This window comes from Fusarium venenatum (genome assembly GCF_020744135.1).
Source record: "Fusarium venenatum strain MPI-CAGE-CH-0201 chromosome Unknown EDB82scaffold_3, whole genome shotgun sequence".
Lineage (NCBI taxonomy): Eukaryota > Fungi > Ascomycota > Sordariomycetes > Hypocreales > Nectriaceae > Fusarium > Fusarium venenatum.
Window position 1 is genome coordinate 6,484,867 of NW_027072131.1, and position 12,849 is coordinate 6,497,715.

Genomic DNA, 12,849 nt, shown 5'->3' on the forward strand with positions numbered 1-12,849 from the left:
TGGTCTCTGCAGGTTCAGGTCCAGGGGAGATTTGAATGTTTACGCGTTGTGCTGGTGTTGGACTTGTAAAATTCTTAGCGTTCTTTTTAAATTCATTTTTTTTCTTCATATCCGACACCCTCTCTCTCTCCCTTTCCCCTCTCGTCCTCCCCCCTTTGGTGGTTGGGATCGGTTTTGAATACCGGGTTGATGGACGGGGAACGGGACTTGAGAACACCCACTCTTTCCAATTGTCCAAGACTGGATGAAAAAAATGACAACACCCTTGTATCGTGAAAAACTCAATGGGTGGATATCACTTCTCCCCTCAGAACTGAGATGTAAGGAGGGACAGATTCTTCTGTTCCTGAAGGCGGCTCAATACGGCCTTGCTTTTACTCTCTTCTTTAGTACAGCAACACCTCCTCCTCATGCAGACAGGATCCCCAACAAAGGAAAGACAGTCAGCAGCTGCAAAACGAAACGCACTGCCTTGTGCTAAAGTAGCTTGCAGCAGCAGCATGGCACGCACCCGACCTACGCACAGCTATTGAATTGACCGCCTACTAGTAATGCAACAGTAAGAGAAGACTACGGGAATTATCGTAAAGATTTCTCGTCTATTCTTTTTATTTTCTAGTGACTAATATGCGCAATTAATGTAGTACCGACAGTTTGGTTTTTGATCATCAGTCATTTTGAATAGGTCTACTTTACATGTGAAATCCTCAACATTCTCCCTACATTAATGGTCATTCATGTTGCTGTCTCTGACATGTGCTCACTCACCCTCTGACTCTGATTTCTTTCAACATTTTTTGCTCCTCTTTCCTTTCTTTCTTACTTTTCCAAAAACCAAAAGCCAATTGTTCAAGTCACGAGCCGTGCAAGGTCTGTCTCTGGTTGGAGTCTTTGTGTCTAGGCTGCCACACCAAAAACAAACAAAAAAAGACGCCTTGAGGCTTGAAGGCTCACATCCCCGGTCCAATGGGAATTCGGCCTGTCAGCATCAAACGGCCGCTATGAGTTTCGGTTGGTTCATGTTTGTTGTTTACCCTTCTCCACCTTGGTCTTGGGTGAAAGTGACCCCAGCAGGTCAGCTTTCAAAGCCAGCCAGCCAGCCATTGATGACGTCCATACCAGGTCATGTCCTGCTTCATCCAGGAACCTTGGAACTCTTCCAACAACTCACAAGGTGACATTTCCAGTTATGCCTCAGATTTACATGGAAATTACTTCACGATGCATTCCATTCACTATTGTCGGGACTTTATGTGGTTCGATGGGAAATTTTTATTCATGTTTTTGCGGAAACCTCTTTCTCATAGTAGACAATTCGCCTTTTGCAGGTTTTTTTGATGAACAACTCCTTTTGGTCTTCTCGTACTTTTCATGTCCCCTCCCCCCAAGGCCTCGTATTGTTCGACCTTTTTTTTTTCGCTTTGTTCCTCCGCTGCTGGCTCTTCTTTTCGCCTGAGTGAAATTAATAACCATCCCCGTGCTCCTTTGCTTGGCTCTCCTCATAGAAAAAACTTCATAACGAATCCATATCCTCAGGTTGCCCCTAAATATCTTCCGTCATTCGTATGAAAACTACTAGTACACGTGCCCCGAGTCCGGTTAATGACGGAGCCATGAGCCCGTCGCAGCCTTGTTAAAAACACGATTTCATGGTATCATATCGTTAAGAGTCCCCGCCATGAGTGGTAAATAAAAATAAAAATTGACTCGAGTCCCGTTTCGCTAAATGAGTTGATAAAACAAATGCTGCCAATTGCAGCCAGTCGCTTAATGCTGATGTGCTGATGCCTTTCGTGCGCCGTACAATGCACAATTGTTGTGGGTATAACTGTGTCGGTGTCATATGGTATAATATTGCGTAGGTATTATCGTTTACCACCCCTTGGAGTGGTATCCGTCGCTGGCCTCCTTGGAAAAGTATTGGTTCCAGCTGCTTGCGTTTACATCCTCGCTCTGCTTCATGCAAGGCTTCTCGGGAAATTGCTTCAAGTTAGCAACGTCATGAGATGTGTGTCGTCGCTTGAGGACAGCGTTGGCTGTCGAGGACTTCTGCTGTCGCTCCCAGAGCAAGTGACGTCGAAGAGACTCGGTCAACTCAGTCGCCAACATGTTGCGGCGAGTTGTGCGAGGTGACAGCGCAGCCTGAGGCTGGAGGTGGTTAGGACCAGTCATGATAGGCTGGGCGGTAGACCTGGGAACCTCGTGAATAGGCTTCAGGCCAGGACCGCGCATACCCTTCATCATCAAGGGGGCCTCGTCGGAATCATTAGGCGAGGCAGCCAGTGAAGGGCCGTTAACCAATCGAGATCGGGGAATAGCTGATGTCGATTGGGAAGCGTGGCCACCAAGGTTGCGTGCGCGGTCATTCTGAGTAAGCATGAGAGTGATGAGAGATCGTCGAGAAGTCAAGTTGGGCTTGGAGTCGACACGCTGGAAGAATCGGTCGTCCATACTAGACTTGCCGCTCTCCTCCATAGAGTCCTCCCAATCAGATGAGTCGTCATCATCATCAATGGCGCTCTCGTCGATGTAGTCGTCGCTGTCAGAGTCCACAGCGGCCTCATCATCATCATCATCGATAGTTCGGGTCATGACATTGTTGCTGAAAGAAGCTTGCTTCTTGCGAGCAGACAGGAGCGAACTGGGTCGTGATGAAGCCATGGCACTCTTAAGAGATCCATCCTCTTCAGATGAACCACCAATTTGGAACACGGGCTTCTTGATGATGGGAATGATAGGCTTGCTAATGCTTAAGCTCTGGTCCTGCTCACTAGACGAACAAGAGCCACCAAGCGCAAAGCGAGCTGGCTTCTTAGACTGAATCACCTTTGCGGCAGGAGAAGACTTGGGTTCGGGGATCGCATGCGATAATTGAGCACCAGAGATGGTTCGGGGAGTTGGGATCTGGGAAGGTGAGAAGCCACGCACGACAGTGGTGCGAGAGAGGCTCTGGGGCGAAGGCTGTGGCGAACCCTCAGAGGTTGTTGATTTGGCAGGTGATTGCGACTCGGTAGTGGTAGAACCAGATCGCTCGAAGACAGGAGGCACAGGCAGGGACTGCTTGGCCACTGGCGCAACATGGGGAGGGGCGGAGAGAGGACCCTTGTCCTTGACAATAGAAACAATCATCTTCTCGAAGTCGTCCGAGCTGATGTGGCGTTCGCGTTTGCTTCGGGTGCTGGCGCAAGAGTCTTGTCGTCGTACACGAGGGCGGGCAATCTCAAGTGGGGCTGATACCGGTGCGAAGTCGACAGCTTCCTCGTCTACAAGGGAGTCGACGCTGCCAGACAGCTGAGGTAGATCAGATATCCTTGACTCGGATGGAATGTTCTGGGGGAGGGTCTCAGTAGCAGGAGAAGTCTTCTCCTCGTTGTCGACAACAAAGGTTTCTCTTTGCCAGAGTCGCCAGCTGAGGTTCTCTAGTCTTCGGCCTTGTTCAACGGAGTCTGCGCAGCGAGAAAAAACTGACTGGTCAGCATATAAATGATTGAACACATGCAGGAAGCGACTCACCAGTCCACATGCTATACAAATTAGCGGGATTGCCAGTGTCGACCTTGTGGATGACGTTTGCATCCACTGTTAGGACGTGGGTATCTAGGCGATAGGGCATAATGTGTGTGGTGAAGAGGTCGATTACGGATTTATAGTAAGTCGAGCTGAAGAGTGCAATCGGTGGGAATTCCTAGGTAGCCGGCAAGGTAGATCGAGATTAAAGCCGACAATGCGCCAGAGCGTAGTATACAAGTCGATCTTCGAGGTGGAGTTGACTTAATCGCGGGCGGTGAGTTGATGTCAATGTAGGCGATTTTGGTGGGTGAGAGTGTTGTCGTGATGGATACTGCCTTTCATGGGGATCCTCGAGTATACATGTATTGTAATTGCAAAGGCGAGGTCAAGTTGTCTTTGACCCAGAGTTCCTTTTTACAAAAACAAAGGATGTTGGGGGTTGTTTGGTGGTTGATTTGGTGTTATGTGTATGAGTATGTGGAGGAGGACGAACAAAGTCCGGGGGGGAATCAAACGTAGATATTCTGTTTGGGCCCATGGGTAGGAAGACGGATTGGGGGAAGGGAGTCGCGGTGTACGCTATGTAAATGGAGTCTAGCAGCAAGCACAAGCACGAGCGCACGCCAGGCTCAGGGGGTGTCGGACCGTGGGGGGTGATAAAAGGGCCCAGAGGGGGTGGGAGCCACTGTAGCCGAGTGTACTTCAGGTACGTACCGGGAGGAGTAGAGATGGAGGGGATTGGAAATAGCGGGTACTACCCGAATAGCACAAGCTCAATTCTCTAACTTTTCTCAGTTGAATACAAGTCGGACGTACCGCGGCGTAGTAGGATTTTCGCTGTTCATGAGGCAAAGTGAGTGAAGGAAGAGTCGAGTGATTGATTCCAGTGGGGTAGGATCTTTAGTTTAGTATGTGAGCATGTACATATGTACTTATGTATGGATTGCAGCATGTACAGCACATCGCAGCACAGCACAGCGTAGCACAGAGGCATGACCAAGTCAATTTTAAATGTGGAGGTTAAATTGCAAGATTGGAAGTATATTCAGCAGAGCAAAATTGACGTTTGTACAATCTCTCGTGTGCATTATTTCTCATCAGTTTCTGTATTTAACAGAGTTGAAAGGATCCATCGTCTCTTGTCTCCCGGCCAAAAAAAGAACCTGTCAATGTCACGTCCCTACCAGGGAAGACAGGAAGGTGAGGTGGGGGAAGGAGGCCCTGTTCGGCGACACAGCAGAACAAGGACAGGGCTTCTGTCAGGGGAGAGGAACGCGGGTGGAGGTGGCAGAGAGGGGGAGGCAAAAAACTGCCTGCTGACCAGTTCCACGGGTCTTTACCTGAAGAGGCACTTGTTCTGCTTCGGCCAGCGGGTCACTTGATACCCTTTATAGCTTAGATCACCACGTCCTGATCCAGTCTCTTTTAGGCTATACTTTAGTTACCTTTTCAAGTAACTTATGGGACCTGAGACAGTAACGGAGGAAGCACAGACGAACGCGGTCTCGGGAGCGAAAACGGTCAATCTCTCGGCCTTGGTCTTTATAGCGGCCTCCAGAACGTAAAAGCACGTATTGGTCTCCGTTTAGACGACGTTCTGGAACGTCCTTTGCTCCGTTGTGAACTGAGACCTAATCGGGCATCCGAGTCCAGAACTGAGGCCCCCACCTCTTTATCCTTCTTCTATACCCGCGGATGAGTTCCCCTGTAGCCGCTGTCCACCAGGGACTGGTCTGAGGCCCCATCACGAGTCACGATGGTGAGCGCAGCCTCGCTTTGTGCTGTTCTGGCCCGAATTAACCGCGGTATTAACGCGCTCAAGGCAGAGAATACTAAGACTCGTGAAACTTGGCCAGGAAGAAAGTGTCCTCTAGATGACTTAGTTCAATAGCTTCAGGGCACATGATAGACCCTGAAAACCCTTTGTTTGCCAAGAACCTGGGGATGGACGGTCATGTTGATTGATGGTGTTTTGTTGCCTATGGAATTGAAGGTCAATTCCAATCCCAACCCGGACCATCGTCAGCATCGCCCACGTTGAAGCGTCAATTGGTCCGCTTGCAGTTCTGGCCCCGATTACAACGGCGAATTGACGTGATTCTCGATGATCCGGGATTGGAAATGAGACTCTTGCTAGTGACTCTCGCCCTGGAAACCCCAGAGGAGAGGCCAAGATTCGTGGGGATCCGTCCATTGACTTGTCTTGTTCCCAAAGTCCGGTGACCCCGTGATAACAACGAGCCCCAGGTTTCGCTCCTTGCCATCCGCTCGCTGCACCTCGCCTCCGCAAGCGGCCACGGACCTTTGAGTGATCTTGCCTGGGAAACTCATTTGGTGACAACAAAGGACAATTTCATTACGCGGTGGAAACACAGGCGGGTAACGACTGATGACTGATTACTGCCTTTCTGCACCGCGCCTGACCACGGAGTACTTCCCGACGGGACGAACTCGAGTCAAGTCACTCCAGGAATTATCGAGCTGTAGCCATCCGTCTTCAGCAAGCCAGGACAGTCGGCTAGGTGTTGCCATCCGTTGCGCCGTACTGAAGCGGCCATTACACTATTATTGACAAGCGTGATCACGGACATATGCCGAGAAGATCAGACGTGAATCTCGCTACCGGCATCAATTGTTTATCCCGAGGCTTCAGTGACAGTGATGATGTGTCTGGGGTATCAAGGTCACCTGGTCTGAAGCTCCTGGTCTCTCTGCGCCACTTGTTCATTTGCAAGCTTCGTAACTTGGACTGGGTACGCCGTAGCGAAAGGAAACAACTGCACATCAGGGAGGCAGACTTGCATTGAAATGAGCCTTGTTTGACCGAGTCCTGGGTTGAGATGAGCTGATGCCCTGCTGAGGCCTCTGTCGTCATGTTCAAGGGCGCTTCTTCAGGGTCCTGGCGACTCAGCGCTTGGCGCTCCAAGTCACCAGACGCGCTCTACTGCTACATCAGGCCAACCATTTCGTCCCACTGTGAAGTGATGAGTTTTGCCAGCGCATAAAACAGCATCTGCAACCGCATGACTCCCCTGAAGGACCTATATTTCGCATCTTTGGCGTTTTACTTCTGTGCCTGCGCCTTCGGGCTACGAATACAGGACTTCAGTGGCAGAAACATCAAATCCTCGTTACGATCATCATAACCTGCCTGTCTTGGTTGTCCACTTGTCTTACAAGTTTGCTCAATGACATGTCAGATCTGAGTGCCGATATGTTGGCCACCCTAGAGCTTGCATTGCAGCACTACCTACCTCAGCTATATTCTTAGAGACTATCGCTCCATTACTGCTTGATTTCCTCATTACCATAGTATTCTGTGTAATGCCCGGAAGAATATTGGTTTTTGTCTTGAATGACTGCAATGGATATGCCCGTGAATCATACTTGGCCGAATCAATTCTTGACTGCCTCTGGTTGTTAACCATGGGTTCATATACAACCTCATCAAACTGTAAGGCTGTTGTATAGTTGGAACACGAACAAATCGGCGTTATAAGCCGTCACACCTTCCCCTTGAGTTCGGGCGTCAAATCTCTTCCTAAATATCACCCTTGTCTTTGGTGCCAGTTTAATGGGTTGAATATGAGGCATCTGAGGCCAGCGACGTTAAGGGTTGCGTTGCGGCATGCCGGTGAAGCGAATGGCGTGTTTAGAAAATGCATACGATGGGATGCGGTCATCCATGCCGGAGCCCCTGACAATTGATGAATATTGGCATCTCGATCGTCTTGAGATGCTCGATCTTGCAGTAAAGCCTGTCTTAACAATCGCCTGCCCTGCGTTGCAGGATCTGGCTACTGGTGCTCTCCCTTCAGCCCCACGAACCGCTGCATGCCAGCTGGTAGCTAAAGCGGTAGATCATGATAGACCAGGATGGTGATTATGTATGTCAAGACTTTTGGTGTGTTGGTAGTTGGTTATTCATGTTGGCATTGAAAAGTGAACATATTGTATTTTTTGAAAAGCAACACTTGATTTGTTATGTATTCATGATCTGGCATATGGTAACAAATCCCATCGTGTCCCTTGGTCAGGACAAACCAACAGAATGAATGCGGGCTTATGACGTCTCACGGTAGGGCATCGTCCCACTGAGATGCTGTACCATTACATCCAATGCCGCCGAAACGTGGACCTGACACCAAAATAGTATGCGTTATTATTCCAACGGCTTCTATTGTGCGTGGGAAGAGGGTCCAGAGGGCATCCAGGAGGTGCAGGCAAGCATAAAGCACCGAGACTAGGAAAATAGGTGAGGTGAGCGTTAAACATCACATCATACTGGAACCCAGCGGCCCAGCTCACCTTGGTAGAGGGAAAAAATAGAGGGAAAAATCACCCCGCGGCGGGCCGATAAGCGATAAGAGCTCTTTTTCCATCATGGCCCTCCACCAACTGCGTCAGTGGAAAGTCTTGGCTTCCCTGCCCCTCCATGTCCTCACTTATCGATATCCTGACCTGCGTCACCGACCTCTGTCTGCCCGGACCATGAAGCTGGTGCCATAATAATTGGATTTTCCCCCATTCATCTCTGGTGACACGATTTTTTATCAATATCATCCGTTGAAGCCGGCGCTCTTATTATTTTTCTTTGTTCCTCCTGTGAGTATCATGCTTTCCCCCAATTGCTGCTGAATCTGTGTCTCATTATATATTCTCCCTTCTAGAGTTGAGCTACATACCACTATCTGCATTCAGCCCCGCCGCTTTTTTCTTTCTCCGAACGGCTTGGCTACCTAAACTTACTCAACGCGATTTCCGCAATAAGCTTTGGCAGAGCTTAATCGACTGACATTCCCTAAAACCCATTCCTCCTCCGCCATCATCACTCGAAACCACAACCATGGCTCCCAAGAAGAAGATCGCTGTTATGACCTCGGGAGGTGACTCCCCTGGTATGAACGCTGCTGTTCGAGCTGTCGTGCGCATGTCTCTGCATATGGGCTGTGACGCCTTCTGCGTCTATGAGGGATATGAGGGTCTGGTCCAGGGCGGCGATTTCATCCGACAAGTACAGTGGGACGACGTTCGAGGCTACCTCGGAGAGGGTGGTACACTCATTGGTACTGCTCGATGCATGGCCTTTTACGAGCGTCCCGGTCGATTGACAGCCGCCAAGAACATGGTTCTATCTGGCATTGATGCTCTAATTATCTGCGGTGGTGACGGATCCTTGACTGGTGCTGACAAGTTCCGAGCTGAATGGCCTTCTCTTTTGGAGGAGCTTGTTTCTAAGGGCGAGTTGAAGGAGGAACAAACTACACCTTACAAGCATCTCAACATCGTAGGCCTTGTTGGCTCTATCGACAATGATCTCACAGGAACAGACGCCACCATTGGTTGCTACTCTGCGCTCGCCCGTATTTGCGAGATGGTTGATTACGTCGAGGCGACTGCTTCTTCACACTCGCGTGCCTTCGTCGTCGAGGTCATGGGACGACACTGCGGTTGGCTGGCTCTCATGGCTGGTGTCGCAACTGGCGCAGACTTTGTCTTTATTCCCGAGAGACCTCGTGAGAATGACTGGCAAGAAGAAATGAAGGTCGTTGTTAGAAGAGTAAGTTTTATATTGTAACCTATTTCTCATGAGACGTATGCGCTAACGACTTACAGCATCGAGCGCTCGGAAAGCGCAAGACAATTGTCATTGTTGCCGAGGGTGCCCGCGACAACAACGGAACCAAGATCGGAGCCGAAGAAATCAAGGACATCCTAGCCGACAAGAGCGAGGGAGGCCTTGCTCTCGATACCCGTATTACCACTCTCGGTCACGTTCAACGAGGTGGCACTGCCGTTGCCTACGACCGAATGCTCGCTACCCTGCAGGGCGTGGAAGCCGTCAAGGCTGTCCTCGAAGCTACTCCCGAGACCGAAACTCCCTTTATCGCCATCAACGAAAACAAGATTGTTCGAAAGCCTCTGATGCAAGCTGTTGCTGAGACCAAGGAACTTGCCAAGGCTGTTGACGCCAAGGACTTCGATAAGGCTATGTCTCTACGAGATGCTGAGTTTGCCGACCAATGGAACTCTTACATGTTGACAACCAATGTTATGGTTGACGACGCGAAGTTGCCTGACAAGGAGGTAAGTCTCACACTCAATCCCATTGCTGTACATTGCTGACTTGTACGCTTAGCGCATGCGAATCGGGTTCATCAACGTCGGTGCCCCTGCTGGTGGTATGAACGCTGCTGTTCGCGCGGCTGTCGCATACTGTCTTTCAAAGGGCCACGAGCCTCTTGCTATCCACAACGGTTTCGCTGGATTTGCGCGACACCACGACGATAAGCCCCTCGGTGCAGTTCGTCCGTTCGACTGGCTCGAGGTTGATGGCTGGGCAAGCAAGGGTGGTTCCGAGATTGGCACAAACAGAGAACTCCCTGGTGAGTCAGGCATGGAACTGATTGCCAACTTGATCGAGGAGCACAACTTTGATGCTTTGTTCATCGTTGGTGGTTTCGAGGCTTTCCACTCCGTCACACAGATGCGCAAGGCTAGGGCGCAATTCCCCTCCCTGTGCATCCCCATGTGCCTTCTCCCTGCCACCATCTCCAACAACGTTCCCGGAACAGAATACTCTCTGGGATCTGACACCTGCTTGAACGAGCTTGTCAACTACTGTGACAAGATCAAGCAATCCGCTTCTGCCACACGCCGTCGTGTGTTTGTTATCGAGACCCAGGGAGGTCGATCCGGTTACATTGCTACCTTGGCCGGTCTCGATGTCGGTGCTTCAGCCGTGTACATCCCTGAAGAAGGCATTTCCCTCGAGATGCTCAACTCTGATGTCAACCATCTCAAGGAAGTGTTCCGAAAGGACAAGGGTCAGACTCGTGCTGGACGTCTGATTCTCGTCAATGAGAAGGCCAGCAAGGTCTACAACGCAAAGCTGATTGCCGACATTATCCGCGAGGAGGCTCACGATAGATTCGAGAGTCGAGAGAGCATTCCTGGTCACGTCCAGCAGGGTGGTGTTCCTTCCCCCATGGATCGTTGCCGAGCTGTCCGTCTGGCCATCAAGTGTATCCAGCACCTCGAAGGTTACGGGCGCAACGCCCACAACCACGTTAAGAAGGACCCCAAGAGTGCCTCAGTTATTGGTATTCAGGGCTCCGAGGTTGTATTCTCCGGAGTGGAAGATCTCGAGGAGAACGGCACAGACTGGCCCAACCGACGACCCAAGACTGCCCACTGGATGGGTCTTTCCGAAACGGTAGACATGTTGGGGGGCCGTCCCGATTATCCCAAGCCCGAAAAGAGCTTGACAGGCTTGATCGCAAAGGACACAAAACGTGGTCTCTAAAGGAAACGAATAGTATTGATTGGATATAACACATTCCTAAGTTGGCATTGCTTCATTTTTCTCACCTCTTTATTCTTAACGATAGCTCAGTATGAATGAAATCAGTATAGGCGTTCAATTAACTTAATTTTCTACCTTGGTCTACATAAGTGTGCTGATGTTCTGTCTGTCTGTCTTTACCTGGTCATGATGTTACAAAATAAGAGAAACGAGCACTTTCTTCCTAAGTATATTTTTATATGTAATGATAAGAAAATGATTTCATTGTCTTGATAATGCTGGGCCGAAGAAATCACGTCTTTGTGTAGTCCCTGTCATGCAACGCTTCATAGCAGATACTTGCTGATTGATGACATATAACCATTCTGGAAGCTGGAATCCGTAATTTTTAAATTTGAATTGTGTTCCACAATCTGTTTCGTTCCGAAGAACGAAGCGCAGAGCGAAGACGAGTTACAAAACCGCTACTGGTTTATATCTGTTGATACTGCCTTATGAGCAAACAAGGCAGCCACTCCCACAACGATCCCGTTCCGCATACCTTGTACGGCTTGAGATCTATAATGTTCTATTAAATAAGGATAGAGAGACTATTGGCCATCAGTGGTCAAGATGCCATTCGAGTCTTATAGTGTCAAAGCTAGGAGTCCATATCGATCGCTATAGGGTAAGAACATTCCATATGAAACGGTACATTAATATAGAAAGTTCCTAGTTAAGTTGTTAGGAATATATACATATGTATCAATAGATGATATGTAGTTAAGTGTACTGGAGTGCTTGTGTGAAACTAAGTCTGCCTATGTGGGCTTATTGACGTCTGGTTTATAAGTTGGTAAAGCATCCAGCTAACATGCATCCGTGTAACACCTCGCTTCTGACTATTATTTAATCCCTGAAAGCTAATATGGCGAGAAGCTATTTCTCTATATTCCTGAGAATATCAAAGAATAATGCTAAGATTGGTCTCGAGTAGGAAACTATGTGTTTATACCTCGCATCTCAAACATCTCCCCTACTAACCCAGGATCGAAACTGCCGTCGCAATACACCTCTTCCCGAACTTCAAGACCTGGTAGGTTTAATTCGTCTATCCTCGGATACTTATCCCATGCTATTAGTCTTTGCAGATATTATGGATATGAAGATGCACATACCACACCAGTTGTCTCTGAGTCTACGTTCATACTCATACAGGTTACACCCCGTCGTCTTTGGCAAACAGTTAAAGCAATATTGATTATCTCTTTGACTTTTTGCTAAAATATTCTATCACTGACTGCTTAATATACCCTGATCTGGTAGATTTTTAGGGATACTTTATTAGAGCGAAAGCTATAATTTATCTATTTCGCGGATAAAAACAGGTAGATAACAAGCGATTTGCAAGTTATTTAAATGTGTTCTTGTAAAAAGTAGTTGGAAATGAGAACAACTACGCATCGAGTTGTAGTTTAAAGCAAAAAGAAAAGGACGCACTAAGACAAAAAGGCGAACTGGAAGGCGTTGGGATTGCTCCCGCCAGGGCTTGAACCTGAGACCTTCGCATTACTGAATATTCAGATTGAAGTATTAGTACGACGCTCTAACCAACTGAGCTACGGAAGCCGTCCAATTCGTTGGTAAGGCATCAAGATTTTGGCACTATGTTGTAAGCTGCCAAGCACAAACATCAGGTCATCCTGTCAGGTGCCTTTCCAAGCTCGGGTTTCTAACCGGGCAGGTCTGTAACCATACTCGAGAAGCATACAGCAAATCCTCCCCTTGTCCTCATTCTTTGACTGATAACTGGTCTCGGGAGAACAATCTAGATCAATTCAACACAGCCCAGTTATGAACCCTGTCTTGCTTCCTCCAAGAAGTGCCGGGGTCTGTGCAGCATGTGACAGCGACAGTGACAAACAAACAGACGGTCATAGAACCTTGGAACAACGGCAGACGCTCTAGGTCCCAGCGAGGACTGTGGCCTGTGGATTGGAGGCTGACAGCTGAAAATGGGCTGCTTATGGGGTTCAAGCCCAGACGCCTTGTCG

General features: G+C 48.9%; 3 protein-coding genes and 1 non-coding gene across 4 annotated transcripts; 2 read left to right on the top strand and 2 right to left on the bottom strand.

Moving 5' to 3' along the window:
* The first annotated feature begins 652 nt into the window (after positions 1 to 652).
* On the top strand, positions 653 to 1,664 carry EDB82DRAFT_271120 (uncharacterized protein). Its single transcript, XM_065607356.1, has 2 exons — positions 653 to 1,021; positions 1,123 to 1,664. Exons 1-2 carry the CDS (start codon positions 738 to 740, stop codon positions 1,454 to 1,456), a joined length of 618 nt encoding a protein of 205 aa, XP_065464200.1. The 5' UTR covers positions 653 to 737; the 3' UTR covers positions 1,457 to 1,664.
* Positions 1,665 to 1,687: 23 nt separating this feature from the next.
* On the bottom strand, positions 1,688 to 3,754 carry EDB82DRAFT_271138 (uncharacterized protein). The gene is made up of 2 exons (XM_025728638.2): positions 3,514 to 3,754; positions 1,688 to 3,464 (listed from the first exon to the last, which is right to left on the bottom strand). The coding sequence occupies exons 1-2, from the start codon at positions 3,611 to 3,613 to the stop codon at positions 1,873 to 1,875; spliced, it is 1,692 nt and encodes a 563-aa protein (XP_025582985.1). The 5' UTR covers positions 3,614 to 3,754; the 3' UTR covers positions 1,688 to 1,872.
* Positions 3,755 to 8,247: 4,493 nt separating this feature from the next.
* Positions 8,248 to 11,044, top strand: EDB82DRAFT_271178 (phosphofructokinase-domain-containing protein). The gene is made up of 3 exons (XM_025728641.2): positions 8,248 to 9,070; positions 9,127 to 9,597; positions 9,650 to 11,044. The coding sequence occupies exons 1-3, from the start codon at positions 8,357 to 8,359 to the stop codon at positions 10,814 to 10,816; spliced, it is 2,352 nt and encodes a 783-aa protein (XP_025582988.1). The 5' UTR covers positions 8,248 to 8,356; the 3' UTR covers positions 10,817 to 11,044.
* Positions 11,045 to 12,329: 1,285 nt separating this feature from the next.
* On the bottom strand, positions 12,330 to 12,424 carry EDB82DRAFT_t213. The gene has a single exon. It is a non-coding gene; the product is annotated as a tRNA-Ile (tRNA).
* Positions 12,425 to 12,849: the final 425 nt, after the last annotated feature.

Coding starts and splice junctions, on each gene's coding strand:
- EDB82DRAFT_271120 (XM_065607356.1), top strand. CDS start 738: ATGTTGCTGTCTCTGACATGTGCTCACTCACCCTCTGACTCTGATTTC. Junction 1,022..1,122: donor ATGAGTTTCGGTTGGTTCAT/GTTTGTTGTTTA, acceptor CGTCCATACCAG/GTCATGTCCTGCTTCATCCA.
- EDB82DRAFT_271138 (XM_025728638.2), bottom strand. CDS start 3,613: ATGCCCTATCGCCTAGATACCCACGTCCTAACAGTGGATGCAAACGTC. Junction 3,465..3,513: donor TTTGTATAGCATGTGGACTG/GTGAGTCGCTTC, acceptor CTGACCAGTCAG/TTTTTTCTCGCTGCGCAGAC.
- EDB82DRAFT_271178 (XM_025728641.2), top strand. CDS start 8,357: ATGGCTCCCAAGAAGAAGATCGCTGTTATGACCTCGGGAGGTGACTCC. Junction 9,071..9,126: donor TGAAGGTCGTTGTTAGAAGA/GTAAGTTTTATA, acceptor AACGACTTACAG/CATCGAGCGCTCGGAAAGCG. Junction 9,598..9,649: donor CGAAGTTGCCTGACAAGGAG/GTAAGTCTCACA, acceptor TTGTACGCTTAG/CGCATGCGAATCGGGTTCAT.